Source organism: Sturnus vulgaris, chromosome 11, assembly GCF_052056855.1.
Source record: "Sturnus vulgaris isolate bStuVul1 chromosome 11, bStuVul1.hap1, whole genome shotgun sequence".
In the NCBI taxonomy this organism is placed as follows: domain Eukaryota; kingdom Metazoa; phylum Chordata; class Aves; order Passeriformes; family Sturnidae; genus Sturnus; species Sturnus vulgaris.
The window spans coordinates 22,639,452-22,667,007 of NC_142253.1; the positions used below are offsets into that span (position 1 = coordinate 22,639,452).

General features: G+C 41.1%; 1 protein-coding gene across 11 annotated transcripts in view; it reads right to left on the minus strand.

Annotated features, from left to right (window-relative positions):
- FGD3 (FYVE, RhoGEF and PH domain containing 3) overlaps nucleotides 1-27,556 on the minus strand; it is a 95,290-nt gene that overhangs the window by 17,156 nt on the left and 50,578 nt on the right. For all 11 annotated transcript variants that reach the window (XR_015806149.1, XR_015806150.1, XM_088171750.1 and 8 more), the window contains exons 3-14: nucleotides 25,772-25,940; nucleotides 24,094-24,691; nucleotides 17,505-17,594; nucleotides 14,763-14,899; nucleotides 13,285-13,441; nucleotides 8,821-8,959; nucleotides 7,981-8,039; nucleotides 6,255-6,401; nucleotides 5,493-5,585; nucleotides 3,631-3,710; nucleotides 3,209-3,239; nucleotides 2,627-2,728 (exon numbers count right to left, since the gene is read on the minus strand). Coding sequence is in view for 9 of the 11 variants with exons in the window: in XM_088171750.1 (XP_088027876.1) it covers nucleotides 2,627-2,728; nucleotides 3,209-3,239; nucleotides 3,631-3,710; nucleotides 5,493-5,585; nucleotides 6,255-6,401; nucleotides 7,981-8,039; nucleotides 8,821-8,959; nucleotides 13,285-13,441; nucleotides 14,763-14,899; nucleotides 17,505-17,594; nucleotides 24,094-24,691; nucleotides 25,772-25,940 (1,802 nt within the window). In the remaining 2 variants the exon portion in view is untranslated. The remainder of the gene's footprint in view (nucleotides 1-2,626; nucleotides 2,729-3,208; nucleotides 3,240-3,630; nucleotides 3,711-5,492; nucleotides 5,586-6,254; nucleotides 6,402-7,980; nucleotides 8,040-8,820; nucleotides 8,960-13,284; nucleotides 13,442-14,762; nucleotides 14,900-17,504; nucleotides 17,595-24,093; nucleotides 24,692-25,771; nucleotides 25,941-27,556) is intronic.

Sequence of the window (27,556 nt, forward strand, 5' to 3'; positions counted from 1 at the left end):
ATTCTGTTTGTTTATTTGGAATAATGGGCTAAAAATCAAATACTCTCTACTCTTACCTGGAAAGTATTTCAAAAGGGCTTCTCCCTGTTACATTACCATTATCACTTACAGTGTCTCAGATAAGAATATAGTTATTGACATGTTTGTCAGAACCACCCCAGATCTATGGGGAAAGAAACAGCAGAGGGAAATAATGATGATACAGCATCTAACATTCATGGTTTAACTAACAGAAGCATTCTCAATCTCAAATCATAGGAATGCCACTTCCACAAAGCTCAGCTCTCTGCAGCACTTTTCCTTGACAGCCTTCCAAGACTGCACAAACTGGGTCTGTCACCACATCAGGAGCCTCCAATTCTTCTGAGATGAAGCAGTTCCCTGGGAACATCTTTAGATAGCTTTAAAAACACCTTTCACACAACCTGGAAATGCTGCAGGTGAAAATGGAGGAGCTAAACCACAAAGGAACCTGAAAGCTTTCTAAAAAGACTTTTTTAAAAGATCATTACCCTGCTTGGCACTGATTGGCAATGACACTGGATATTCCCCTCCTGACAGGTGAGAGTTCATTAGTTGCTGAAGACTTGCACAGTTATAATCTTAAGAGTAGGTAAAATTTCAGATCTCTGCACCTCCCAGAAACCTCAAGTCTTCTCTAGGCAGATTTCAGGCTGACACCAACCCAAAATGCTGGTATGAGCTCATGTGAGTGAGCAGGGAAATGCAAGCACTGAGTTGCATGCACTGGTCATGAACTGCAACCAGTCCTAAGCACTATAACAGAGAAAATGTAAAGCCAAAGATAGGAAAAAAACAATTAGACTCTTTTTTTACAGGCTAATTTCTAGTAGCTGTTACTGATCCAGCCAGGAATCCATGAATGCAATCTATTTATAGATTCATGAGAGAAGAAAAGGGTCACTTTTTCATCTAAAGTTGCTGCCCAGTATTCCATAAATGATATGTCTGGTGGATGCTACCCAACGCAGTGTATTCAGTTAGAATATTCTCAGTATTTGTCCAGTTTTCCTTACAGAAATACATCCAGCTCATTTTAACGGACATCAATTTCTGTCACATTTAACTGTGACATCAGTTTCAAAGCTGATTATCTAGAGAAGCCAATGTCCTAAAAATGCAGATTAGTATTCTAGCATTAAAGAAATTGCAGTATAGACTGCATTAATATCACAACCAGGGATAAACCAGACTTCTGCTCTGCTTGGCTTTTATGGCGAGTAGAGTATAAATATGTGGCTACACCATGAACACATAGGAAAAATCAAATTGAATTTACAAAGCAAGATAATAGTAATGAACTTGACCAGATGCGGTGTCTTAATTATATAGAAAGAAGGGTTCTTGTTAGTTTGCTTATTAGCAAAAGATTTTTTTCATCAAAGCATCCTGGCTCTGAATGCAGCCATAAGTTAACTGAAAAATATAGACATGAATTGATTATTTTCTATTTTTTACACAGGTATTTTTAGCTGATGAATAGGTCAGGATAAGTAAACTCTGCTAGATTCTGAAAAGGGCTCATTGCTGGCTGCTATCAGTAGCAGGATTCTAGACTCTATGGAGTGCTGAGAAGTTCTTCACTGTCAATCTGATTATGCTGGGATGAAAGGCACATCCAACATCTCTCCTGAGGCCCCTGGGAAATCAGGCAGATAAAAAATCCAGATTATTGAGTCACCAAATCAGTCCTGAATCTTCAAAGAGAGATGTCAAAAATTGTTAGGTACAAAACAAACAAACGAAACCCCTAAACAAGCAGTTTAGGAGGCAGGGGAGGGAGAAGATAAAAAGCTCTCGAAGTTCAGTCTCTGTAGATGGACCTTCTCTCCCTCTGCTCCAAGATCTATCATGGCTGAAGTCATAAAGTCACAGGCAGCATTGTATGATATTCCTAAATATTTTGCTCTCCCAGTCCCCATTCCTCTTTAGCTTGTAGCAAATGCCTGTGGCTAAGGTTATCACCATTATTTGCAAGTCGAATGGAGAGATACTGTCCTGATGTGGATACTTCTAAAACAAAATTCCTAGCAAAGACAAGACAGAGCGATACCTTATGGCTGTAGAGAAACAATGAACTTTCAAGACTATTTTACATATTTTGATGGAGAATATTTTTCTGAAATATATTTATTATCTATAAGACAGCATTTTAAGGTCCTTTTAAAATGCATAATTTTCCTCCCTAGTCTTTGAAATATTTTTAATAATAATAAAATAACATCAAATAAATAATCCCAAAATGCAACTCTGACAAGACGGGGAAAAGTAATGAACAAAATCTCCCAGGGACACAAATAATATTCCAGACTGCTAAGCACCCATAATATTGAGGAATTATACCTGTTCTGTTAAAAAAAGCCAACAGCCTGGAAACGTGCCTGATGGGTCTCTGGCATTGAATTGTCCTGATAATTTATTCTGTATCTGCATGGCTGAGTAACTGTGACTGATACACATTTGAGAGCCAGAGAAATGGAGATGACTGCCCTGTAATGTCACATAAAAATCCAGAAGAAGACTCCACTATTTTAAAGTTGGCTGTGTAAGTCTTAACTGTTGGTAAAACTGTTCTGGCAAAGGAGAACAAAGCACTGGTACTTACTGAGGAATCAGGAAGATGCTCCTCCTCTTGTGAAAAAGAGCTATTGAAAGCTCTGAAGGTCTCACTGTTCTGTTTGTGCTTTTCTATTGTGGCTTGAATGACCTGAGACAAAGATGTCAGCAAAGATGAGAAGCATCACCAAAAATATTCTCTAATAGGAAGATGGGTAGGATTATCATTTGGTGAAAAAAACCTTACACTTGAATAAATGAAAGGGAAACTTAAAAACCTTCCATAGTGGTGTTAAACCTCTTATTGTTTAAGTTAAAAACTAAGAACTGCCATCAGATAGTGTCTCTACAAGTCAAACTGGAAGAATATACAAGGTCTGATGCCTCAGTCTCTTCTTATACTGGGCTTAAGGAATGCAGGAAAGGGGGAGCCCAGCTGAAGTCCCCAGATATTTTCTGGGGCAACCTGGTCAGCACTGGGACCCTGACTGAGCTCCACACTTCTCCATGAGCAGTTCCACCAGACTGACCCACCCAGCTTCCGTGTAACAGCCCCAGAACCCCAAAACAATGATTTCAAATGCTGCCTGCATGGTGATTGCCCTCCTTATCACTGGTGCTTTGTACTAACATGAATCCATTCCCTCTTCTCCTCTTCTGTCCTGTTAAAACAAAAGAAAATTAGAGGAAACATCATCGTTCTACTTACAATATTTTCAGTAAATTCAATTCACAGCTCCACAGCTTTATATCCATTAGATTTTATCTTTGCTATCCACTATTTTATAAACATTATTAATAATTATTGACAGTAATTATTACCAAGTGCCAAAAATACTTGATTTGTTGACACAGTGGGCCCTACAAGCACTACTATAAACACTGTAAGGATTCTATAATGCAATCAACACACTTTGACTTAGGACCAACGTTCTCTTATACCCACCTCTCCTGCTCACCTTGTGATTTAAAGCTCTGTCACACTAGCACAGCCTGTAGATCAATTTCTCCACACATAATCACAAACCTTTAAAGACAGAACAAGTATCATACCTGGCTTGTAGTTCCAATGATCTCTTTTTTCCTGTTATGGAAAATGTATGAGCCACATTTTGCTTGGCAATTTCTTGGACCTGTAAAAAGCACATCAGCTTTTGACTCATTGACCTTGTCTTTCCAACATTTTTAATGACTTACAAATACAGTCATTCTTCGAAATGCTTAGTCGAAAGGATCATTTGGAATATAGCATAGAAGTGGAAAAAATAAGGGACTGTTTCCATAGTTACCTGTCTTGCTACAAAAGTTGTGGGTCCATATCACCAAGCAGAGTCCTATAGCAGTAGGGGGGAGAAGGCGGCTCCTGTGCCAGCCAGGGGACAAGGTAAGGCTCTCAATCCAAACATGTCACACAGCCACCATTATTCTTATTCTGTTCCCCTTTGAATGATTATTATAAAAATTTTAAAAACCCAACTGTCGGAGACTGAAATGTTATAATTTAAGTCTTAAACATCTTCGTGAAAGACTTTTCCCTGTTATAGCAAAACTGTACAAAAGCTGTAGGGAAAACCACCAAAACCCTGAATGGAGCCCTACACTGCTCATTGATGGCAATAAGATAAAGTGACTCAAGGGAGAGGAATACATTCACAGAGGGCTCAAGCTTAGAACCTTCGGGGTGGAGGCCACAGCCCCGGGGCTATCAGCAGTCAGGCTCGAACAGACCTCACACCAAAGGGTGGGGAGTGAAGGTTTTGTGTGTATGATGAAAAGGCTGTGGTCCAAGCACTGAACGCCCCTGTCACTCCGGGAAAAATCCCATCCACGGACAGCAGAGTCATGGCCCATCAAAGACCTCCTAAAGGGATCCACAGACCCTGCACCAGAGATGATGCAACAGATCCACAGTGTTGCAAGGGACAGTGTCAAATTTGCCCTACCCGGGGCAGGCACGTGGGCACTCCACTGGCCCAAACCGCTTCATTAATCCACTGGATTCCATACTTTTCAGCAATGGGAGGCAGGGAGACCCTCACCACCAAGAAGAGCAGATGGAGGGGAGCAAGGAGAAGTTGTTAGGACCCTGGGGAGGGGTCCTAACCCCTGTCCCCCCACCCATGCACACCTCTTTTTCTATTTCTTTCATTCTTTTCTCTTTTTTTCTCTTTGCCTCTTTTACGATTGAATAAAATATATCATTATTTTGGCACCAACATCTAAACTTGTTTGGTTTTAATCAAGTTTTGGTTTGATCCATTTTATTCACAGAGGCTTAGTTTCCTTTGGTGTTCTGTGTTAAACCTGTTTGTAACACCAATCAACCAAAAAACCCCAAGAGATAGAATCATAGAATCATTAACGCTGGAGAAGATTTAAGATCTTCAAGTCCAACCATCAAAACAGCACCATCACATTCACCACAAAGCCATGTTCTCAAGTGCCACATCCACATGTTTTTTGAACACTTCAGGAGGTGGTGACTTCATTACCTCCCTGGACAACCATTTCAGTGAAGAAATATTCCCTAATATCCAACCTAAATCTCCCTTGGTGCAACTTGAGGCAGCTTCCTCTCATCCTGTCACCCTTGAGAAGAGGCCAACCTTCACCTGGTTACATCCACTTTTCAGGCAGTTGTAGAAAGCGAGAAGGTCTCGCTCCTAACACCAGAGAGAATCCCCCCAGCTCCCTCATCAGACTTGTGTTCCAGACCCTTCCCCAGCTCCGTGGTGCTTCTCTGGACACACTCCAGCACCTTAAGGTAATTCTTGTAATGGAAAAGCTTCATTGATCCAAAGTGATCCAAAGCCGGATTTTAGAATATTATTATATTTTTACATTTGTATAATGTTATGTGTTTGGATCCAAAGTTATCAAGAAGCATTAAAAAAGGGAAAAGAAGAGATGCAAACCTGCAGTCCTGCAATGTCCATCTTCTCTCGGACACTGAATTTCTGGCCGATCAGCCTCAGTTTTGGCACACAATACAACATCATGCTGTTAAACTGCAACGAGGCAAGAGTTTAATTTAGGCAGTTACATGCTGGACACATGTGCACTGTGAAAGTTTAGGGCTCTGGTGTGTTTTATTCTGAGAGATAATTCCCAATAAGAGATTTAAGGTGAAAGTGAGGCTGATGGATCATTACCGAAAGAAGTGGGCAGACAGAAACACGTCAGCCAGTCACTTCTCCCTTCTGTTCCTCCCTCTGAATCTGACTGCCTTAAAAGCCCAAGAGCTCTTCTCCCAGCGAGAGCTGGCCATCTCCTGCAGGAAGGTGGTTTGGCTAGAAACCACCTCCAGTAGCACTCTGCAAAAACAGCGTCTGAGGAGGGAGAAGGAAAAGACCCCTTTGGGCCTGACAAGGCATCAGCAAAGGCACAGCATAGAAGAAAGAAGGAAATCCTTGAGGAAAAATCTACAAGAGAAAACTGCTGCTCAGAAGGAGTAGTTGGGCTCAGCTGGTAAATGCTTTTTGTGTTTAAGCTTAGGAAGATGGAAATGTACCACAGAATCATAGATTCAAAGGATGGTTTGGGTTGGAGGGGACCTTAAAGCCTATCTCATTCCACCCCCTGCTGTGAGAAGGGACTCCTTCCACTACGTCAGTAGGCTCTAAGGCCCATCCAACCTGAGCACAACCCTGAAAATAAAAAGCAGCTAAAACACTCACCAGGAATAAATACCTATCCTGTGCTGTGCCATTCTTTGCTGAAAGTTTCTGAATGTGTCCCTCTTTAATGAGCTCATTGGCTGGATTAACAATATCCTCTTCACCACCCAGGCGCTCATAGACTTCCAAAAGCTTGTGCATCTTTTCCTACAGGTACAAACCCACAGCAATTTAAATTAAAAAAAAATTCCATGTGGTCTATTGCCCACTGTTTAATTTCTGTGGTAAATGTATGTACGCTGAATGAAAACAGTCTTTCACTTCTGCTATAGCTTTGCATTTATATTAAAACCTGTTGCATACTTTTCAGTGCTATTCCCCACTCTGGATTAGTCATACTGGATTAGTTGCACATGGATTGTACCATTTAATGACATTTTGAGATAAATTCATTTGACACTCTTAGACAATTATTATTCAACAATAAATACATATCATAGAATCATTAAGGTTGAAATAGATCTCTAAAATCATAAAGTCCAAATATTAATCTTTGAAACTTTAGAAGCAATGTCCAATAAAACCAATGGCCAAGTTGGAGAACTGTATGCTACCAAATAATGGAAGCATGATTTATTTCTTCTGCTGCACCACAGCAGGAGTAAGCAGTCAACAATCAATTCAACCTTCTACTAACTTTTGGAGATTTTGCTACAGCACACACTTTCCTTTCAGTCTGGCTTGGACCTCATGCAGCAAAATTATTATAGCAGCCTTTTCCAATGAGTTCTTGTGTACTAACAGAAAAAGCAACTGACACAGAAACCAATGAGCCAACAAGTTGTTCCATATTGATATCTGCAGAGATACTGTACACGGCCCCCAAGAAAAGAGTTTTTAGAGGCCCCAAATCAGAAACATTTCCACCAAAATATATCCTTATCAAGAGAACATGCCAGACTCAAACAGAAACAGAGGGTTTCCTAACTGTGTTTTCAGACATAGGGACAATACACAGACATCAGTTAACTACTTCCCCACAGCAGCCACAGGAAACGTGGTCTCATGGTGTCCCCACCAGCTGGGGGAGGAAGTAATGGTCTGATAGGGAAGCAAATATAAACCTTGGACCTCCAAATGTTCAATGAATGCTAAGCCATATACACAGCATTTCAGGTTCTTTTGATACAAAATATCCTGAGACATCTGGGTGCACCAAAGAGAGAACATCTGCAGCTATAAAGCCCATTTATTTTAATGGCAATGCACTAGCTCTTCTATATATATAAAACATGTGCTAATGTCCAAAGTCTCCAGAGTCTGACTGCCTAGCTTTTGAAGCACAGCTTTCTGAAGCTACTGATACAGGCAAGATGCACATTCAGTGCACTTAAGATGAGTCAAAACCAAATCAAAGCAACCTTTATTCTGTTAAAGAACTCTAGGACTAAAAATCCAGTGTGAAAATCTGCAAGGACACCTTGTGAACGGGCCTAATTGGAATACTTTCAGCACTTTTTAAGGAAAAGCAAATGAGTTTTATAAAGACTTCCTTTTTCAACTCTTTGGGTCCTTAAGAATGAGGGAAGTGGAATTTAAACTCAAGAACCCACAGAAAACAGCAGGTGCAATAAAAAGAACTCAGACATCCAACACATGTTTAAAGCCTGACTGACAGTCAGATATTCGTCTCCAGTTACTGTATTGAGCCTGTTGCAATGGGAGGCCCTCAGTACAGCAAAATGTTTCAGTCAGATCACAATTCCATTCTGGAATTGCTACTCACCATCTTCCGGATGGCTGCATTGGAATGGTTCGCTGCTGTTGATATCAGCTCCAGTGACTCTGCAATAAAGGTACCAATAGTTATGCATTCTCCAGATTATATCTTTTAATAGCACCTTGGGGGATGGGTTCACCTCTCTAAGTATTATTTTTCCTTCAAAACTGATGATACATAAGCAATCACTTCTGCCTGTTCAGCTGATCTGTGTTTCATCTTTCTCTCCTAAAAATCTGATGAGCCAAAGCCACAGTGACAAAGAACCCTCACCTTTTAGGAATCACCTATTAAAAGTTAAGTCTCACTTAAATCTTCCTAAGTGTATTTTAAAGACTGTTTTCCTAAAACAGGACTTGCCTGCTTATGGTGATATGGACCCTGTTTTGGTTGAGATCAAAAACTTCTCGTAATCAAGAGAAGTCCATTTCTCCTGTTTTACCACATAAACAGAGTATCTGGCTTTCTTGGCAAGAAATACAGATTTAAATACAATATAAATTTAAAACCATTGTTTCTTTCTTCCTCTGGCTACTGCAAGAATGTCCTTCTGTCTTTGTCCTTAGCCACAAAATTGATCAAACGAAAATGTTAGATGTTCTACTACAGCAAACTTCAACATATTGTCACTGTTAATTTGCCAAAGCTGCCTTCGTTCCTAGAGCATGCGCTCCAACACTTTCCTTCTCAACTCCAAAAGAATTCAAAATCCCTTTATTTGGTAATAATTTGATTAATTAAAATCTCCATTTCTACCATAGTCCTGGTTGTAAGTATCTGAACACGTGAAGAAAAAACTGCCCAAGACTTCATTGTGCTTTTAGACAGAGAGAAGTTTACATGTACTTTCAGCATCTTTCCTGTCTGGAGATTCTTCTGGAAGTTTCTTTAAATAGTCCTTTAGGAGAAGCTCATAACGAGGAATCCTTTGCACTGGTTCAAGCATGTGATGCTGCAAAGTCAGGTTTCCACACACCTCTTGTTTCTGTAATGGAGAGAAAACAAGAACAGGAGGGTTTGTTTTTTTCCTGCCTTTGGTGTTTAACAGCAATGAAAAATGACCATTCACATACAGCTAGAGGAGTGCACAGAAGCTTCTTAAGCTATCATGGATTGACAGAGTCATTAGGTTGGAAAAGACCCTTGAGATGATCAAGTCCAAACATAAACCTAACACTGCCAAGGCCACCACTGAAGTCCAGAAGTGCCACATCTGCATGTCTTTTGAATCCCTCCAGGGATGATGATTCCAGCACTGCCCTGGACAGCCTGTGCCAGGGCTGGAGATAACTTTCCAACAAGAAATTTTCCCTAATATCCAATCTAAACCTTCCCCTGGCACAGACTGAGGCCATTCCCTCTCCTCCTGTCCCTGTTCCCTGGGAGCAGAGCCTGACTCCCCCTATCTGTCCTCTCCTGTCAGGGAGTTGTGCAGACCCACAAGGTTCCCCCTGAGCCTCTTCTTCTCCAGGCCGAGCCCCTTCTTCTCCAGGCCGAGCCCCTTCCCCAACTCTGTTCCCTCCTCTGGACACGCTCCGGCCCCTCAAGCTCTTTCTTGTTGTGAGGGGCCCAAAACTGACCCCATGATTTGAGGTGGGGTCTCAGCAGTGCCAGCACAGGGGATGGGCACTGTCCTGGTCCTTCTTGCCCACCTGGACTCCTGTTCAGCCACTGCCACCAGCACCCCCAGGGCCTTTCCTGCCGGGCCCTTTCCAGTCCCTCTGGCTCAGCCTGGAGCTGCAGGGGTTGTTGTGACCCAAGGACAGGACCTAGCACTTGGTCTTGTTCAACCTCAGACTACTGGCCTTGGACCCAGCCTCTCCAGATAAACTATGGAACCTTCCTGCCCGACAGCAGAGATCAGAGCTGGCAGGTTTTATGTGAATCTTCATCCCATGTCCAGCATTTTCTGCCAACATGCAACTATCTTCTTCCAGAAGGCTCAGAAAAGCTCTTCCCATCCATGGCCCTGTGCAGTGTTACTCTCTCAACTACACTACATCAGAACAGCCCCAGAGATGTATTGCTTTGCTGGAGCTCACTGTATGAGCAGTAGAAACACTGCTCACACACCAGCTTTGAAAGGCAGAGCTCTCTCAAATTCTACTTCTTTTTCACTTGGCCAAGAAGGGGAGGAGGTTTGAGTCTGGTTATATTAAACGTTATCTGATAAGGCACAGATGTGCTCTTCACACAATGGCACTGAGTATTGCAGTGTACCTGTTTTCATAGGATCCTGTGAAGCAAAAAAATATTTCTACATAAAAGAGAGATGAGAATCTCAGTAAGAATCAATAACTTGCTTTAAAGCACACTATTTCTGCTAGTGATGTAATCTGACTCCACAGCAGCATGTTAACCACAGACACAAAGCTCTTTTACACAGCATTGTTTTTACATCAGCCCACTAATGTGGTCTGTTCTAGTGTAAACAGTCTCTCTCACGTTAATTTCTCTGTTCATTTCTCAGAAAAAGAAACTTCTTTCAAGTATCTGCAATTTCCTCCTAAATATTCTAGCCCACACCACACTGCTGACTCGCTCCATTCTCATAGCAAGGCTGGAGATAATGGGATCAATGTCTGAGAGAAAAACATTAGTTATCCTTTCAGAAATTCAAAGTACTAAACTTGATAAGTCACAGTCATCAACTTATTAATAACATTTTATTTTTTTCTGCTTTCTCTAATTTAACATAATTAGTTAACAGTGGATGCCTTAAGCTATATATTATATATACTATTATGTATTATATATACACTATTCCATTAGCAGCATAGGTAGACAGTGCATCCCTGAAGGATCACAACACCACTTCAACCAGTATGTTGAAAACTATCAGTGGTTTTTGATAGTATAGAGATATGTCAGATGAGTGGACTAAGCATTCTGGGTCCGATCTCTGCCTCCTGCAGCTATGATCACTGAGCAATGGAGCAAAAGGTGCTGTGTAGGTACAACTAAATAACCTACAGTGCAATTCTGTCACGAGCAGGCTTCTGAGGCGCATCTCCTGCCTGCATTGCCAGTGGCCACACTGCCTGGCAAGAGCTCTGCTCAAGCAACAGCAGAGCTGCCCATGGTCTGGAACCAGTGCAGACCAACAGGTAAGACACATAATTTCTGTTGGAAGCTTGTTGGTGGGAAGAGACAGGTGCATTTTTGCCTGTGCTATAGGGAAAACAGTCCCAAATGGATTTACTCTACAGAAAGTCATGGCTTGCCACAGGCTGAGGACAGCAAAACACAGTCCTGGTGTGCATGCCCTTAGTTTGAGCAGGATGGGTGCAGGCAGAAAAAGGATAAGAAAAGGCCATGTGGAGCAGCAGAATGGCAGGAAAGGACCTCCCCCAGTCCTTGCTTCTCCAAACTTCTGAGTCTCTGACATGGCCCTAAACCTCCAAACAGGGCCTCTCCTCTCCCAGCTTGCTAGGGGATTGCTTGATTCCCCACAGCTGGCCCAGCAACAGTCCTCCCATTTAGGGCAGGCAGCTGTGCTCCCTGCTCAGCTTAACCCACTCCTTGCCAGCCCTTCCCTCCCAAAGGATGTTATCTGCTTTTCCAGGACTGGCGCAGGGATGCTCATGAGTGTGCTGGAGCCTGCATCCCTTCAGCTGGTCCAGGGGACAAGTGGGATGGAGCAGTTCTACAGATACATCAGCATAACCAGAGCTCTTCCCCTCTCCCTGCACAGCTTTCTATGCAATTATCAGAAAACACATGAAAATCCCTGTTAAGCATCCTCCTGTAGAGCTATGGTCCTGAGAGCTGCATGCCACTTTGGAAGCCTCAGGAAAACCAGACAAACAGCAGATGCTGTCAGTGACATATCTAAACTTAAGCACACCCACCTCAGAATGAATATGTATTTATTTAAAAAAAAATTAAAGTTAGAAATTGTCAGGACACATATTGAGAAAGCAAGAAAATTACAGCCTGAAAAATATTCCAGGCTGGAGCTTCTCAGCTCTGTTCCCAGCCGATAAGCTGGTCCAGCTCAAAGCTAAGAAAAATTTCTCCCAGGGTGATAATTTGGTCAAAATAAAAAGGAATTAATAACAAAGATAAAACACCTGTTGTGGTATGTGACCAGGCCCTGGGAAGGGGTGCCTTCTCTCTGAACCAATCACCTTTTCTCTACTCTTGGAATTGCGAGTCATGCTATAAAACCAAGTGTGTTTCTGAATAAACTTGTCTCTTTCTTCCTGTCATGAAAGATGACCATGTAGCTGTGCATCTTATTTCCGCTGCACTTAAAGGGTTAAAACCCCTTTCCACGGCTACAAGAAATGAGGAAGACAAATCCAAAAAAGTCAGAATTACTGGGCCAATGGTGACGTTTCATTCTGTGACTTCTGATATTTCTCTTAAACCACAATCATGGAACGGTTTGGATTGGAAGGGACCTTGAAGACCATCCAGTCCAACCTCCATCCACTGCCCCAGGTTGCTCCAAGCCCCATCCAGCCTGGTCTTGAAAACTTCCAGGGATGGGGGCAGCCACAGCTTCTCCAGGCAGTCTGTACTCACATCTCACCACCCTCATGGTGAAGAATTACTTTCCAATATCCCATCGAACTTTGCCCTCTGTTTAAAGCCATATTAAAAAAAAGAAAAATAATTAAGTGGAAAAAAAGCTGCGTGAGAAATCTGTGTACTGGCAAAAAAGAAGAAAGGAATGCCACTAAAACTGTGTATTTTTAATATTAGTATCTTATTATCTTGACAACATGTGTCATGAACTGGGAAACAAATAAACACACTTAAGTGAGGTCCTCTGACTCCTGGTTCTGGCCAGCAGAGAGTTAATTTTTTTCCAGTAGCCAGGAGGAGGTGTGGCAAGGGCCTCAGTGTTATTGGATAACACCTCAGGTCATTGCCAGGCTGGAAGAGAGGGTCTCACTTCAGAGGAGAAGGCTCCTTATAGTGGAGCAAATGTGGCACATGGAGCAGTTTGGGTGATGCTGGTCTGGCTGGAGGGAGTGGTTTGGATGATGTGGCTGCAGCTGGATTGAGCTCTGCATTCTCTCTTTATTAACACTTTTATTTTTATTATTAATATTGTTGCTCTTACTGTTTGTTTTCTTATCTCATTGGTGTTTCCAGTAAATTGTTCTTACCTCAACCCATAAATTTTGCCTTTTGTGCCTCTAGCTCTCCTCTTCAGATGCTCCAGGGGGAGGGGGAGGGAAAAAGGGCAGAGGAAGGAAGCAAAGTAGTGGCAATGTGGTTTTGGAGTCTCTAAACTGAGGAGTATCATTCCTAAACCATTGCAGTCTCCAAGTCCTATTAAGCCAATTAACAACATACCTGTATATTCTGAACAACATCTTTGAAGGGAGAGGACCGCTGCATACATGTGTTCACTATGTCCATTGCTCTGTCAAAGTTCTTTACGTATTCTCCATACATTTTCAGAAAAGGAGCAAGTTTCTGCAGTATATCTCCTAGCCGTGGGTTGACACTCCTATGGTAAAGAGACAGGTAAGTACTGAAATCTCTGGAAATCCATAGTCTCTTCAGAGACAAAAAACACAGCTGTAAGATTTCCACAGTTGTGTCCCACATGCACAAGCACTTACACATATGTGTAATCAAGACAGGCTAAGTTTAGTTCAAGGTAATCTATACAATATCCTAGATGAAACTTCAAACATGAATCTTGATGTACAAGGACACACATGAACACATAGTGAACATTGTATTTCTGCCCTCAGTGTCTTAGGAGCAGACTGACTACACATGATTAAAGGAACGTCTATATGTCTCTTCTGCCCAGCACAAAATCTTTTGGGAAACTTTTACTTATTAAAAATAATATTTTCCACCACTGCCAAATATCTGGATTGGTTTTAATGCAAAGAGATGGTTCAGTTCAGCTGGGTAATCCCTAGGGGCCAGTAACCCCAGGCTGGAGCAGCAGTAGCTACACGTCTCTCTTCCAAAGTCATGGCCAGGCAGAGAGCCAGCCATTCTTCCCCAGTCTGCCAGTGCACGACCCTCTTTAGCCAGCTGACAAGCTTCTATCCTCTTCTGACTCCCAGACTCTGCAGTTTTCCTCCCTTTCGTTGCAGCTATCTCTGTAAGTGTAAGTCTGGCACAGAGGTGCTGAGATTCATTTATTCCTTCTGGTCACTGATGAACGTATGAAGACTGGACTCAGCCAAGAGAGAGGCAAGCCCTGGTCCTGTCTTGGTCAGTCAGGGTACCTGGAAGGGTCAGCACAATTTGCACCTGCCACTGCAAGACACTGTGTAGCCAATGTGTCCCCTCAAACTGGGTTTCCTAGATCTGACTCACAATTAACTTTTGTACCTATCACTGCATTTCTGCCTTATCTACAACTTAAAGAATCACAAAATCATTAGGGTTGGAAAAGACCTCTAAAATCAACAAGTCCCACCTTCAACTTATTATAGTAGCTAAATTTTAATTGGTATTTGAAAATATATACTTCAGCTATGGTGCCAGAACAAGCAATTTCATTCCTTCCTAGTACTGTGTTTTCACAGTACTGCAATAATAGGAGAGTGGGAATGAAATAAGGAAAACAGCTCTGACAATACTTTGAACTGAAAAAAATGCTCACAAATGAATTCTGGAAATTTTGAGTGCCTACTCCTTCAGTCAGAAATGTCTGAGAGACTTCACATTAACATATTAAATAACTAATGTAACTACTGCATTAAACAAGAAAAAAAAATGGAATTTTTTAAGGACTAGGTCTTATGGTTGCTACAGTTTCTTGAAAATGTATTTTTAAAATAATTTTAATGACAGATACTTACCATTCTTGTGTAATTCTTGTTTTGAGCTCAGGAAGAAGAAATTGTCCATGGAAACAATAGATGGAAGAAATATTTGAGAAGATGCCTGTTATCACTTCAGATGAAATCCCTGCTTCAGACAATTTAGTGCAAAAAACCTGCAGAAGGTAACAGGACAGTATCAATATTTTTTAACGAAGAACACTCCTAGACATATTGATTTTAGATTGCAATTTTGCAAAGATGACTGCTTAGAACAGAGCTGCAGATTTTGATCCCTGGTAGCCAGTCCTTGGAGTATTCAGGAGATTCACAAAACTTAAGCCCACTGTCGCCCAGGGTTAGACATATCACTATAGGCTATAGATAAAACTAGGAAAATCTGAGCTGTAATTCAAAAAACATTGAAATGACTGAGTGTTTTGGTTTAATTTGAATTTCCTGGCCAATGCACTAATAATGTCATAGTTTTAATTTGCCAAATTAAATATACTTATTTTTTGTTGTGAGACAGAACTAGGAGCAAAAGCTAGGCAGGCTTAAAACTTTAAAAGGGTATAAAAAACTTTATTAACTACACAAAGAAAGAGGAGAAAAAAAACAAATTCAGAATAAGATTTTCATACTACTGCTTCCTCCCCTCTCCCAACCTTCATATCAACAAAACAAACATACAAAAAACTACTTCAGTCAGTTCTTAACTTAAATAGTCCTTTTCAGTTCATTTCAGAGAGAGAAGTTTTTTCTTGTTAGGCCATAGGGACTTTTTTAAAAGGAGAGAAAAAAAAACAGTCTTTTCGTGTCTTCACTTTCACAATTTGCATCCACCTGGGAAAAACTTGCAAGTCGTGAAGCTCCTTCCATTTTCACAGCTTTCCCAAAGCTGTGCTTATGGGCCATGTTAAACTCATGAGGTATTTTACTTTTAAGAATGAACTGCTCCAAAACAAAAATTCTCTTCATCTCTCTTTCTCTCTGCTCATGCTTCATCTCCAGAAATAGAGCTCTCCTTTTTTCCTCGGGGCAAAGGATCCTTAACACAGGTGGTTTTGGCCAACAATCTATCAAATGAAACTCTCTAACTTTTCCATATTTTTCTCCGTGGTTTATAGGAATATTCAGTGCAATATCAGTTCATCCTTCCAGCTTGCAAAAGGATTTTCAATCAACTTACATAGTATTTTTTTCATTCTCTTTTTATCTAAAGAAACTTAGCTCTTCTATTTTTATTTTTTTTTAACTTAGGGGAGAATTGAAAGTCTGCAAGTCTTATCTGAGCATTAAAAGAGTTAAAATCTCACACGGAAAAATGCAAAGACTATAGGTAAGCCATGCTGGAGCTATGCCAGGATCTCAGAACACTCTGGCCACACTGGAAGGGGCTGGCCCAAGCTAGAAATGGCAGCGGCTGCGCTGGAAAGGGGCAGGAGGGGGAACAGCTGGGACCTCACTCAGCCTCCCTGGGTCTCAGCTACAGCACCCACTGTGGATGGCCACCCCTCCTCTCTGCCGGGACATGCCAGCATCCCAGACAGGGGGCCCGGCCTTGCCCCTCCTGCCAGGCCCTCAGGCCTGCAGTGGAGCCAGGCCCAGGCCCTGTTACCTGCACTGCTCTTGGAAGAGAAAGAGCTTTTTTCCGGGTTACTTCCTTTAAAACGTGTTTTTACGGAGCAAACTAACTTTCTCTAATTGGTTTCTCAGGTTGTCAATAACCAAACCAGCCTCCAATTGGTCTTATTGACTCACAGAGGAAGTTCTCATAGAGAAAAACCTCTCTGATTCTGCCCTCCTCCGTGTGTAACTAACATACTAAGAAGATCAGACATCTCATTTTTGGGAGCGCAAGCTGCAAAGAACATCCAGTCCCTGAAAAGCATTTACTGCTATTTACATAAAGCAAAATAAACCATGTGATTGGGTTTTTCTCAGTAGGAAAAATTACACTATACTGAACAAAAGGGAAATACATTCCCTAGATTTCTATGGTTTGGAAACAGCCTCTGTTCATCTAATACAAACACTGCAAGTCTTCCATAGAGCTCCAAGAGTTGTAGGGTGAAAGGTTCTCCAAGTAACAACTTCTAACAACATTTCTAGCCAGGTGACAGTTATCTATTTCTATTTTTCTTCTGCTCATTTTTAAAAAGCACTTGCCTAGCAATGTGTATCATCCTCATTTTTATTTCTTTCCTGCACATTCATAGTTTTTTTCTTTGATATAATTATAGAAAGACCTGACCTGTATAGTGTCAACTCAAAGTCTATGGGGAAGAAAGTTCAGACTCATCACACCAATTTCACTTCATCCCCATGTGTAAACATGATGGACAACAATTACAAAACACAGTGGTAAAAAAGCAGTTTGCTGTAGGCACAGGTCTGACACATGTGGCCTGATTTTAGTAAAACTTCAACTTCTTGCACATCAAAGAGTAATCACAGATTTCATCATTTCTAAGTGCCTTCATTGTCCCTGTGATTTACTCTCCCCATACACCCAGGCAGGAACCAAATGTTGGCAGTGTCTGTGTCCTGGGCTGCTGATTTCCCATGTCCCTTCTGCCATCCCAATCCTCTGGCTCCTTCTCAGAGAACCCTCTTGCCCAAAGCTCGCCTCTGGGACCCACAGCACACAGCCTGGCAAGCAAACTCCATCTTCCACTTACACATAGGATTTGTATTGAGCTATAGCTTAGGCAATGGACAGGAGACATCATTGCTGCTCACTGAAAAGAAATGAGAGTTAATTCAAAATGCAATTACCTGGTCCAAGAGATGGAGTCTTTTAACATACGCTTCTTCCGTGTGGAGCAGCTCATTGGCAATGTTGAATAGCTTTTGGGGCTCTGTACACTGAAAAAAAAGTTACAAATTACACAGTTCATCTGCAACTCCACACCTAAGTTCCATTAACTGTTTTGCTTTTCATTTTGTAAGTGGCCAAAATCTCTACCAGCAAAGGAGCCTGGAGTGAAAGAGATGAACACATTTCAGAATTCATTCTGCATGTCTCAAAAGATCACTTAGCTCCAGAGACATTTTTAATGCTGTTCTCTGAAAGAGCAATTAGTAAAGCAATTAGTGGCTGCTCAGGACATCACTTGAGTTCATTATGGCTTTATAAAAAGAACCAGAAACACCCTCTAAACCTGGAAATAAGTCTAGTCTATTTTAAAAACAAGGCAATAGGCTGTAAATCAACTGTTCTCCTTTTGGGACTCAGGTCCTGTAACTAAAATGAAAACTAAAAACCAGGCTGTTCAGCCAGATTTCTACCCTTGACAGCATAGCATTACTCTCTATGGCATATTTTTTAAGATTTTTGTGCAACTTTAAACATGGGCCGATTCTCTGGAAAGAATTTTCAGCAAAGGAAACCCAAATCACTCAGTGAAGCCTTTCATTAAGCTCATGTAAAAAAATAAAATTAGAAAGGACTACTTGAAACCTCTAAAGACAGTAATAAAGCACTGACTTAAGGCACAGCTCAGCCAAAAGCTACATAGACCCTTTGCTCACTAAGTGTTTAAAAATACCGGAATTACTAGAATACAGGCTTGAGCTTTCCAGCCATCTTTTAAAGTGTTAGACTTTAAACACTGTAACTACATATAATGAAACCAGTCCAGAACAGAGCATTAGCTGGCTTGTGTTCAGGAATACAAGCATGGAAAATGGGCAGCAAGGATGATCAAATGTAGGGAAACTATACTGGGCTGGATCAAAAAAAAAAGGACAAATGTGATGAAGGTAAGAGGTGCATTAATGATTCCTAGAATGGAGAACACTGACCTGCAATTGATCACTATTTCTATGGGAAAATTGAAGGGTATCAAATAAAATCACCAAGGTGCTGTTTCAGGGGCTGCTTCATCATGCAACAACACTGCTGGCAGCAACCTCCAGGCAGGTTCACAAAAGAACCAGAAATATCCATAGAGGAAAAATTCGGCTGAAGTCTATTAAATACATGGGGCAATTTCCAGTTCAGGAAGTACATGGGCCTGTCACCAGTAGCAGTGCTCCATCCCAAATGCCTGTCTCTGGTACTTGCATTTGGGGCAAGGACTTCTAGATATAACCCTGTGGGCCACCATCAGATTGTTGGAAAATATCAAATAATGTCTCTCTTTAAGCTTCTTCAACATCACCTTATTTTGTTTCCAAATAAAATTGATGAGAAAAATGTAAACACCCACCCTCCACACACATTCAGACAAACTGCAGTACAACTGAAAACCTCAAAGGCTTTTCAAAGCAAGCCATGAACTTCAAGAAATCAGACCCACGTAGTTATCCTACCCATGTAGTTATCCTGCATGGAATGAGGTGCCACTTGGCATGAAGTACCCACAGCTCCATGATGTAAGTATTATTGAAAGAAAAGGAATTGCTTCTCTTTATTTGAAGCAACCCTTCTTTTTCAGACCACAGATCTGAAGATAGACAAACATGCCATGAGTGCAAGTTTTGACATGGACTCTCTCTGCCCTGCCTCTCAAATTATTCCAAGTCAGTTCAAATATTCTTTTAAGTTCTTTCAACATGCTACACAACATCCTTCTCTGTTCCATATGTATTAATATTTAGGGAAAGAGAAAAAAAATTACAGCACAATAAGGTTTGAAATTGTTCCAAGTAAATCTTATTACAGTTTACACTGAAGTGCATTGCTGGCCAGTCAAACCCAGTAACTACAAGGATCTCTCACTAAGAATTTATCTGCTGGTTTTGCTGGGCACGAAGGAGTGCTCAAATGAAAGGCACTGATGTAACCAGCTGGCACGCCAGCTACCAAGAGCATCCTTCGAGTTGTTTGAATTCAGAATTGGAAAAATACTTCTTTCCAACCAAATACATTTGTACTCAGAAGTAAATCTTCACATAGCACAGGCGCTTTTTAACCTCCTGACCTTCACCATCTGCAATTCAGTTTATATTTCAAGAAAACCTGCTGACATCGGCTTAAATACCAAACAAGGGCTTAATAGACAGCTTGAGCTCAGTTTTACAGAGTGACTCTATCTGCAGTTGCTCTCTCTGCTAGGCAGAGACAGGCACATTTTGCAGACAAATTTGCAACATATTTGCCTTCCAGTGGGCATAATATTTTAAATTAAATTGTAGATTAATTAAATGTGAGGCAGTCCCATTCTTCTAACTTCCTTTGGTGCCATGGCAGGATGGCTTTAACAAAGCCTGAGTCGTCAGTCAGGTCACTAGGAATTAGATATTTTATGGTCCATGTTTCTAAAGGAAAAGTAAAATAAACCTGCAAACTGAGATTATGCTCTGCTTTGCACAGTGCTCTGGCTGGGTGACTGTTCGCCACAGGCACAGCATCTCCTGTGCAGTCATTCGCTAGAACCTTACACCTACTGCAGAGGCTGGATGGAACAGTGTGGCTGGTGGGGTGACAAGAAAGATGAGAAAACTGAAGAGGGAGGTGTTGCCTTTACAACACAGAAAGTTCACTTCAGTGCTCAAAGCAGCATGATGCACTTTCACTTCTTTGTGGAAGATTCAAAAATTCATTTTCAGCTGCAACTGAATAAAAGGAAACAACAGCCTGAAATCAAACAGAACCAGCTTCTCATGGAGGTCAGATTCACACTTGGAATGCATTTGCACCTCAAATCTTGCAGCAACCATTTTTCATACAATGGGTGTGCACAAGTATATTCAGTCAGTATCTGTCTCATGCAGGGCTTTCAGCAAATCTTGCAAGCGAGCTGCTGGGATAGAGCTTAGGTTAAAATCATACTTTATAATTATGCTTCAAAAGCCCACCAGTCAGCCCTGCAAAGAAAACAAAAAGTCCCAGAAAGATTATAGACCACTCCCTACTCAATAATACTGAAAACAATACAGAAAAGTTATTCTATGAGTTAGGATATCTTTGGTTGTCTTTGTTGCACTGAAGTCACATTTTCCTTAAGATATTTAAATCAAATATGATTATGATGATGATGGCATATCTGAATTTTCTCAACCAACATTATGACTAAAACATTGACATACGGACTTTTTTTTCAGAATATACGCGGAGATAATCTCACCCAAAGGTCTGAGTAGCAGGGCTGCAGGCCAAATTTTACAACACACACTGGACAATGAAATCAGATGTGAAACTCCAGCCATGTAAAGGCAGAATGGAAGCATGTGTCCATGAATGCATGAGACCCATGTGGGACTCCGTTGTTACTATTTACACAACAGGAAGCAGGACAGAGGGAGAAAAGCATTTTTTGGTTATTACAAATGAGGATATTGAAAAAAATACCTAAATGAAAAGCTATGAAGCACTGATACCCCTCCCAGAAGCATTACTCAGACTCTCAAGCAGTCAGCAGAAGTCTTGGGATTTTGGAGCATGACAGTCCCTCAGTCTCACTTTCATGTCACTTCTTTTCTTTGTAACTATCTTTGTAACCATCCAGGTTAATGTGCATCACTTCCTGGAGCTCCTGACATTTTCTGAGACATTATCAAAACTAATAAGCTCCCCTTGGTTCATTTTAATTTTGATAAAAGATAACTGGAAATCGCAGTAAGCCACTCCTGAGATTTTAAAATTTGTGTTAATAATGAGTCCTATTAGACTGCTGCAGACTCCTAAAGAAAGCCACATCACTGCATAGCTAAACCTAGACTAAATAAAACAATACCAGTCACATATCAGGCAAGGTTACCTTCCTCGGCCATGGGCTGTGTGAAAGCTTGGGTGGAAGATGGAGAGATAACTGAAGTAGAAAAAAACAGTTATTCATGAGCTTTACTTACAGTGATATCCTAGGAGTTACTGAGCCGTCATTAAATCACTCTGCAGCTGTACTCATGCATTCTCCTCCAACTATAACAATTTTCATATTTAATGAGACCATTGGTTACCTTCATGGTGCAGCTGCAAAGCCTGGTACTAGGGATAGGAGGGGGAATGCAGGAAAAAGACACTCTCTCCCAACTTAAGGCTTTCTGAAGGAGATGAGGTCTCCCCAGCTTCCCAGCCAGCAGCTGATGCCAACTGAATTTTCCTCTCTTCCTCCAAGCAGAAAAATTATCAGTTTTGTCAAGGGTGATGTGAAATTCCAGCCTAAGAATAACCATGAAACAAGTCAACTTTGAATCACATTAGCTCTCCTTGCTTCGCTCTAGCCCTGAGTCCGCAATGCCCCCTATCTGCAACAGAATCAAAGAGGGGAGCACGAAATGACCTCAAGTTGTTCCAGGGGAGGTTTAGATTGGATATTAGGAAAATGTTTCTTCACTGAAGGGTCAGGCACTGGAAGAGGCTGCTGCCCAGGGAAGTGACGGAGTCACCACCCCTGTAAGCGTTAAAAAAAATCAGTAAATATGGTTCTTAGGGACACAGTGGACCTATCAGTGTTAGGGTAGTGGTTGGACTCAACGATCTTAAAGGCCTTTTCCAACCATAAAGATTCTGTGATTTTATGTGGACACTTGACACAGAAATCGGTTTCACTCAATGTGTTCCCAGAAGAGGGCATAATCTTTACACTCAAGAAAAGGGAGCTGCTCTCTCTCAGCCTTCCTCCTCTACGTGACTGCAAAAACAAGGTGACTTAGTGTAGTTTGGTGAGCCTCAAAACTGCCTTTTGGAAGGAGAAATCAACTCAAACTGCAAGGGAAAACCTGCAGTGCATCACATAAATGCATATCAGGAAGAAGGGTAATACAAAAAAAACCAAAACACACACGTGTTTTTCCGGAGATACCTCTCTCATAAACTCACCAGGCGAGCTCCAGAGAATTATGACATCATAACTGTGTTTTTTCATCCTTAATTCCTACTACATGGACACAATGTAAGGAACAAAACTTAAGAACAGCCATCAAATCATCAAAGTCTTACAAAACATTGGTATTTGTCAACAAAGCACTTCTCAATCATAATGCAAAGTGTTCAGCTTGGGGTTGTCACTGTTGGTTTGATACAGCATTGCTAGTCCAAACTGCAAAATTAATTACCAGACTAAAGATTTTTTATGTAATGTATTATTTTCCAGGTGTTGGACTTTGATGATTGCTATAGGTTCCTTCCAACTCAGGAAATTCGGTGATTCATTGTTTTTTTGCTGTTCTGTTGCAACTAATAACGTATCTTTTAAATAATATTTCAGCGGCACACGTGCACATATATACACACTATGATTACAAAATAATGAAAGGATGTTACAGTGTGTGTATGTATGTAAAAATACACTTGTCAAGCTCTGAGGTACAGAACTTGCATGCTATTTTCATCATTCTTTTACAGTCACCAGATGATTGACCTAGAAACTAAGAAATGCTTTCTAATGTCCACATTTCTGAAGGGGCAAATCACGATACTCTTGGTGATTTCAACAGAATCACCCAATTTGTACAAACTGAGGTGTGGATGCTGCACTTCACTAGCTATAGATCGTTAGCTGCAGCTGCTCATCATATTCTTTAAAAGACAAAAAAATCAATAAAAATCTCATATATTAACTTTACTGTCATCATGGCTTGGGGGGGGGGGGGGGGGAACCTAACAAATCCAAGCACCCCCAAATACAAACTAAAAGAGAAAAAGGTGGAACATTTTGCAGATATTTTGCAATATTCTGTTTTGGTTTTTTGGAAAAATCTAATCCCTTTTAGCAGCACTATTTCTAAAAAGAACTGTTTTGATAAGCTGATAATCAAAGGAATCTGTCATTAATCTTACACAGCTGCTGCAAATAACAACAGCACGGACTACATTAGTGTGGAATCAAAGTAAAATCTCTCTTCCAGCTACAGTTTCCTGAAGAGTAATTTGACATAACTACCATTAAAACAACTTATTTGAACTCAAGAAGTGGTCACACCAACAAAAGCACAGGTTTCTGTAAAAAAAAACACTCTAAATTTTGTGAGAGATAAGATTCTGATCCTGCCCGTTCTACTTGGACACAAGGTCCTGACCCTGCAAGATGCACTATCCAATTAACTCTCTGAATAACACAAAGCTCCAAGGAAAACAACATGCTCTAACAAGCTGAACCTAGACAAACCCAAACAACAAACACAAGCTGGGAGTCTTGACCTACAAAAGTATTTGAATTTTAACAGATTACCTCTGGCTGTGATGGATTCTCTTATATGAAACGTTTCAAGGCAAGCTGGGAACCTTTTTTAAAAAACTATCTAGGTCAGGAACAAGTTATGACCTGCATAAAGCAGGAAATTATACTGACTATCATGATCCTTTGATGAAAAACCAACCAAACAAATAATTCAAACAATGTATGAAAGTGATGCAAAAAACCTCTTGCCAGTGTCAGGAACTGGTTTCTGAGCACTCAATAGCAACAAATTCCCTTACCTTGTTTACATCCAAATACTCTAATTTTGGCACTTCTGCTATCTCTTGCTCTTCACTGCTTCCCTCATCAATGTCACTGTCCTCGTCCTGCGTGGAGTCTCTCTTCTGCTCCACAGAGGAAGGTTTGGTGCCCTTTCTGTCAGGTTCCATCTCTCCTGGGTTCCCAGCCATGCTGGACTTCTTCTGCTCTGCCCCTTCTTCACTGGGGAATGTTTCCCCAGCCACACTACAAGAAGGACTGTCAATGCCACTGTCTCTGTTGGGAATTTTACCACTCCCATTCAGTTCTGCAGTTGGGTCTTTATTGCCAAGCTCTTCTTGAGGCTCTTTGCTCACAGTCACAACAGTAAAGACTTCATGGCTTTTGTTATCACCTATGCTCAGCTCTTTAATTTTCATTATGTCTGTGTTAGTTAGATCTGTGCTACATGGTACGTTGGGCTCAGCTTCATCCAATTCAGTTTTGTCATTTGTGGAAGAGCCACTGGAAGCCAGTGCGTCACAGTCACACAAGCTCATCTGCTTGGATGTGTCCAGGCCAGGTTCCATCTTAAGAGCTAAATTTAACTGGTTTCTTTGAAGAATATGTACAGATTGCCTGTGGGTGAAGAGAAGCATCACAGTCATATTAACAATCCAGTCTCACAAGTGCCCTGAAAGAGAGGGTCTGATTGTCATTTGATTCATGTTGTATCTCTTGCACCCCACTGACAATCTCAGAAGGCAAGCGTGTGCACATTGCAATAACAGTGATCACCCAACAACATCGAATGAAGAAACATCACCCCTACATTCTACTGAAATGGCACTACCAGAATCTTGGGCCTTGAGTGCTTTCCATGTCACCTTGAAGAACAGTCTATTTGAAGGTTTGGAGAAGAAGGAATCACCTTCAAAAATAAGCAACTGGTTCTGAGCTCACTTAAACAGGAACTGCCATTCTTCAACAGAACCAAGCCTTTGTGGCAAGGTATTTTCTGCAGAGAGGATACATTGAAGCATGAGAAGGCACTACTCTTCTTTTCTGAATGACACCAGGTTCACCCAGGTGATAACACTCCAAGGCACAGTACAGTGCCTGTCTCCCTCTCCCTCTTTGTGAAAAAAGCCCCATCACTTAGCTTCATCAGGCAGATTTGTTCTTCAGAGAGACTTTTCATATGTTTGTAAAATGAGCTGGTTTTACAGCAAAATACATATATTTTATCCAATCTAGTGTCTTTCATATACATAGTTTCAGAACGGCTGCTATTCTACATTACATTGTTTCACAGAACCCTATACCCTTCCTTGCCTCCAAGAACCAAGATCTGATGTTTATTGCATCTTTTTGACAGAAAACTCAATTATTTCGTATCATAACAATCAAGTTCCTATGGTGCAATTCCCACATTGAGCCAACTTACTGAAAGCAGACTGTGGCCTACTTGCCTCTGCTAGAATCTTACCAAATTCAGCAGGTCTTAAGTTCCTTAAGCATAACTGTATACTACAAACTAAAACTCACAGCTTTTATTAAAAAGATACTTTGTCCTCAGTGAAGCTTTGCACTTCCAGCAGAAAACACCTCAAGAGGACCTTCCATGTGATCATTACAGTTAATGCCTTCTACTGTTACATTCTAAGTTAAAAATGCAGAAGAGGGAGAAGAGAGCAGATCTCACAAAGCCATATTTACCTAATATTTTCAAATTTCTCAATGAGCGTGTTGACTCCTGCTGATATTGGTGTTTCTTCCTCTCCAGGTGCTAAGCTCCTTGATGATTTGGGATCAGCTGGCAAAGGCCGAGATGGTGCAGGAGGAATTCTTTCCTGCCCAGGTTTGAGATGGACAGGCTTAGGAGGTACTAAAGAAAGAGAAGGAAAAAAACAAGAGGATATATCTCCATCTTCTTTATCCTAAACTGGAAACAAAATCCAGACCGAGAGGTATGCATTCTTTTTTCATTCTTTATAAACAGCACAAGTGCAGTCCTGAAGTATTGTTTGCACCAAAGCAAGCTGCTAAAGAAAAATGACGGGCTTCTATTTTGTGTTTCTCCAGCTAGCTTAGCCGTGCTAACAAACCGAGCGGCTTGCAGCACTGCACTGCTTCCTCATTACCAAACAGGATGCACAGCTTACACTTCAGTTTGCAAGTTTGCTTGCCATCTCAATCACACTAATGAGCTTCCCCTTTCATGACTTCTCAAAATTCTGGCACCACATTGAACCTCTTGGGGAAAAAAGGGCAGAAGGATGAACCAAATCCCAAAATAAACCATCAAAACCCAACCCCAGCATGGATTTCAGAGTCTTGTGTTTGCTTGGTCGAAAATGCCATAGCCTGAACATAATGGCTTTTCTTCCTCTCATTCTCCCTCCCCCCTCTCTTCTGTGGTGTAGTAGTCTTCACAAATTTCCTTCCTCTTCTGGTTCTATGTTGAGTTGCATGGTATAAATAAAATAAATATTGTAAGAACTTTCACATTCTGCTTCAGGACTCTCAAGGAGGCCAAGGTACAAAGTTTAACGCAGTATTTTTAAAAAAAGACATTAAAATGTAATGTCATTTTTAAAAAAATTATTCAGATCTTCCATTGGATCTTCCCGAGTAAATGATTTATCATACACAGGCAGTAACTCATGGCAACAGGTTCCCATGCTGTCATGGTTTCATATAGGGAAAGCAACTCCCATACAGAGAGCTGACACTGGAAGGCAGGAAACCTTGCTGTGGGATTGTTCCCAAAGCGCACACTGCATGGATAGCACTGCCAAGTGTGCCCTCTAATCTAGACTATCCAATGAGTTGACACATTAAATTAGGAAAATCAAACTGCATGCTGTATTAGAAAACATTTTCGAGAACAGTTTCTTTCAACCATTTCTTACTCTGACCATCCATTTGGCACGTGTGATCAGCATTGTAATGGGGCTTGAGTTAACAACTGTTTTGAATGTACTTCCAGGGTGACTTGCTTTAGGAGGATAGCAGAGGCATATGCACCCAAAAAGACAACTTCAAAAGTCCCTTCCTTGGAGAAGGCTCTGCATCTGTTCTAAGATCCACATCAACATAGATGTCTGCCCTGCTCCAGCAGATGGGCAGCTGCAATAGTAGTCCATAGCCAGACAGTGTCTGAGGTCAGTGATGAAGAGCTGTTAAAGCATTTTGAAGTCCTGAGTATAGGTCGTATTTTCAACTTCCTACGTTATTTGGTTTATTTCAGCATGAAAGAAGAAACTCAAATTTTCTAAGGATCTGAGCTTTAAGAGGACACTTCCTATAAGAGGACTGATTTGCCCAGTCTCCAAAACCTTCTGAAATTCTTATCCTAAAACAAAGGATAGGAATTTGTTAAAGTCCAATTTTGAAAAGACCTCAACAAGCCCTATCTTATACAGGAATAAGAGGAAAACAGGAAAATAACATCTTCTTGCATATAAATGGAATGGTGAAGATCTGATTTTGTTCACCAGG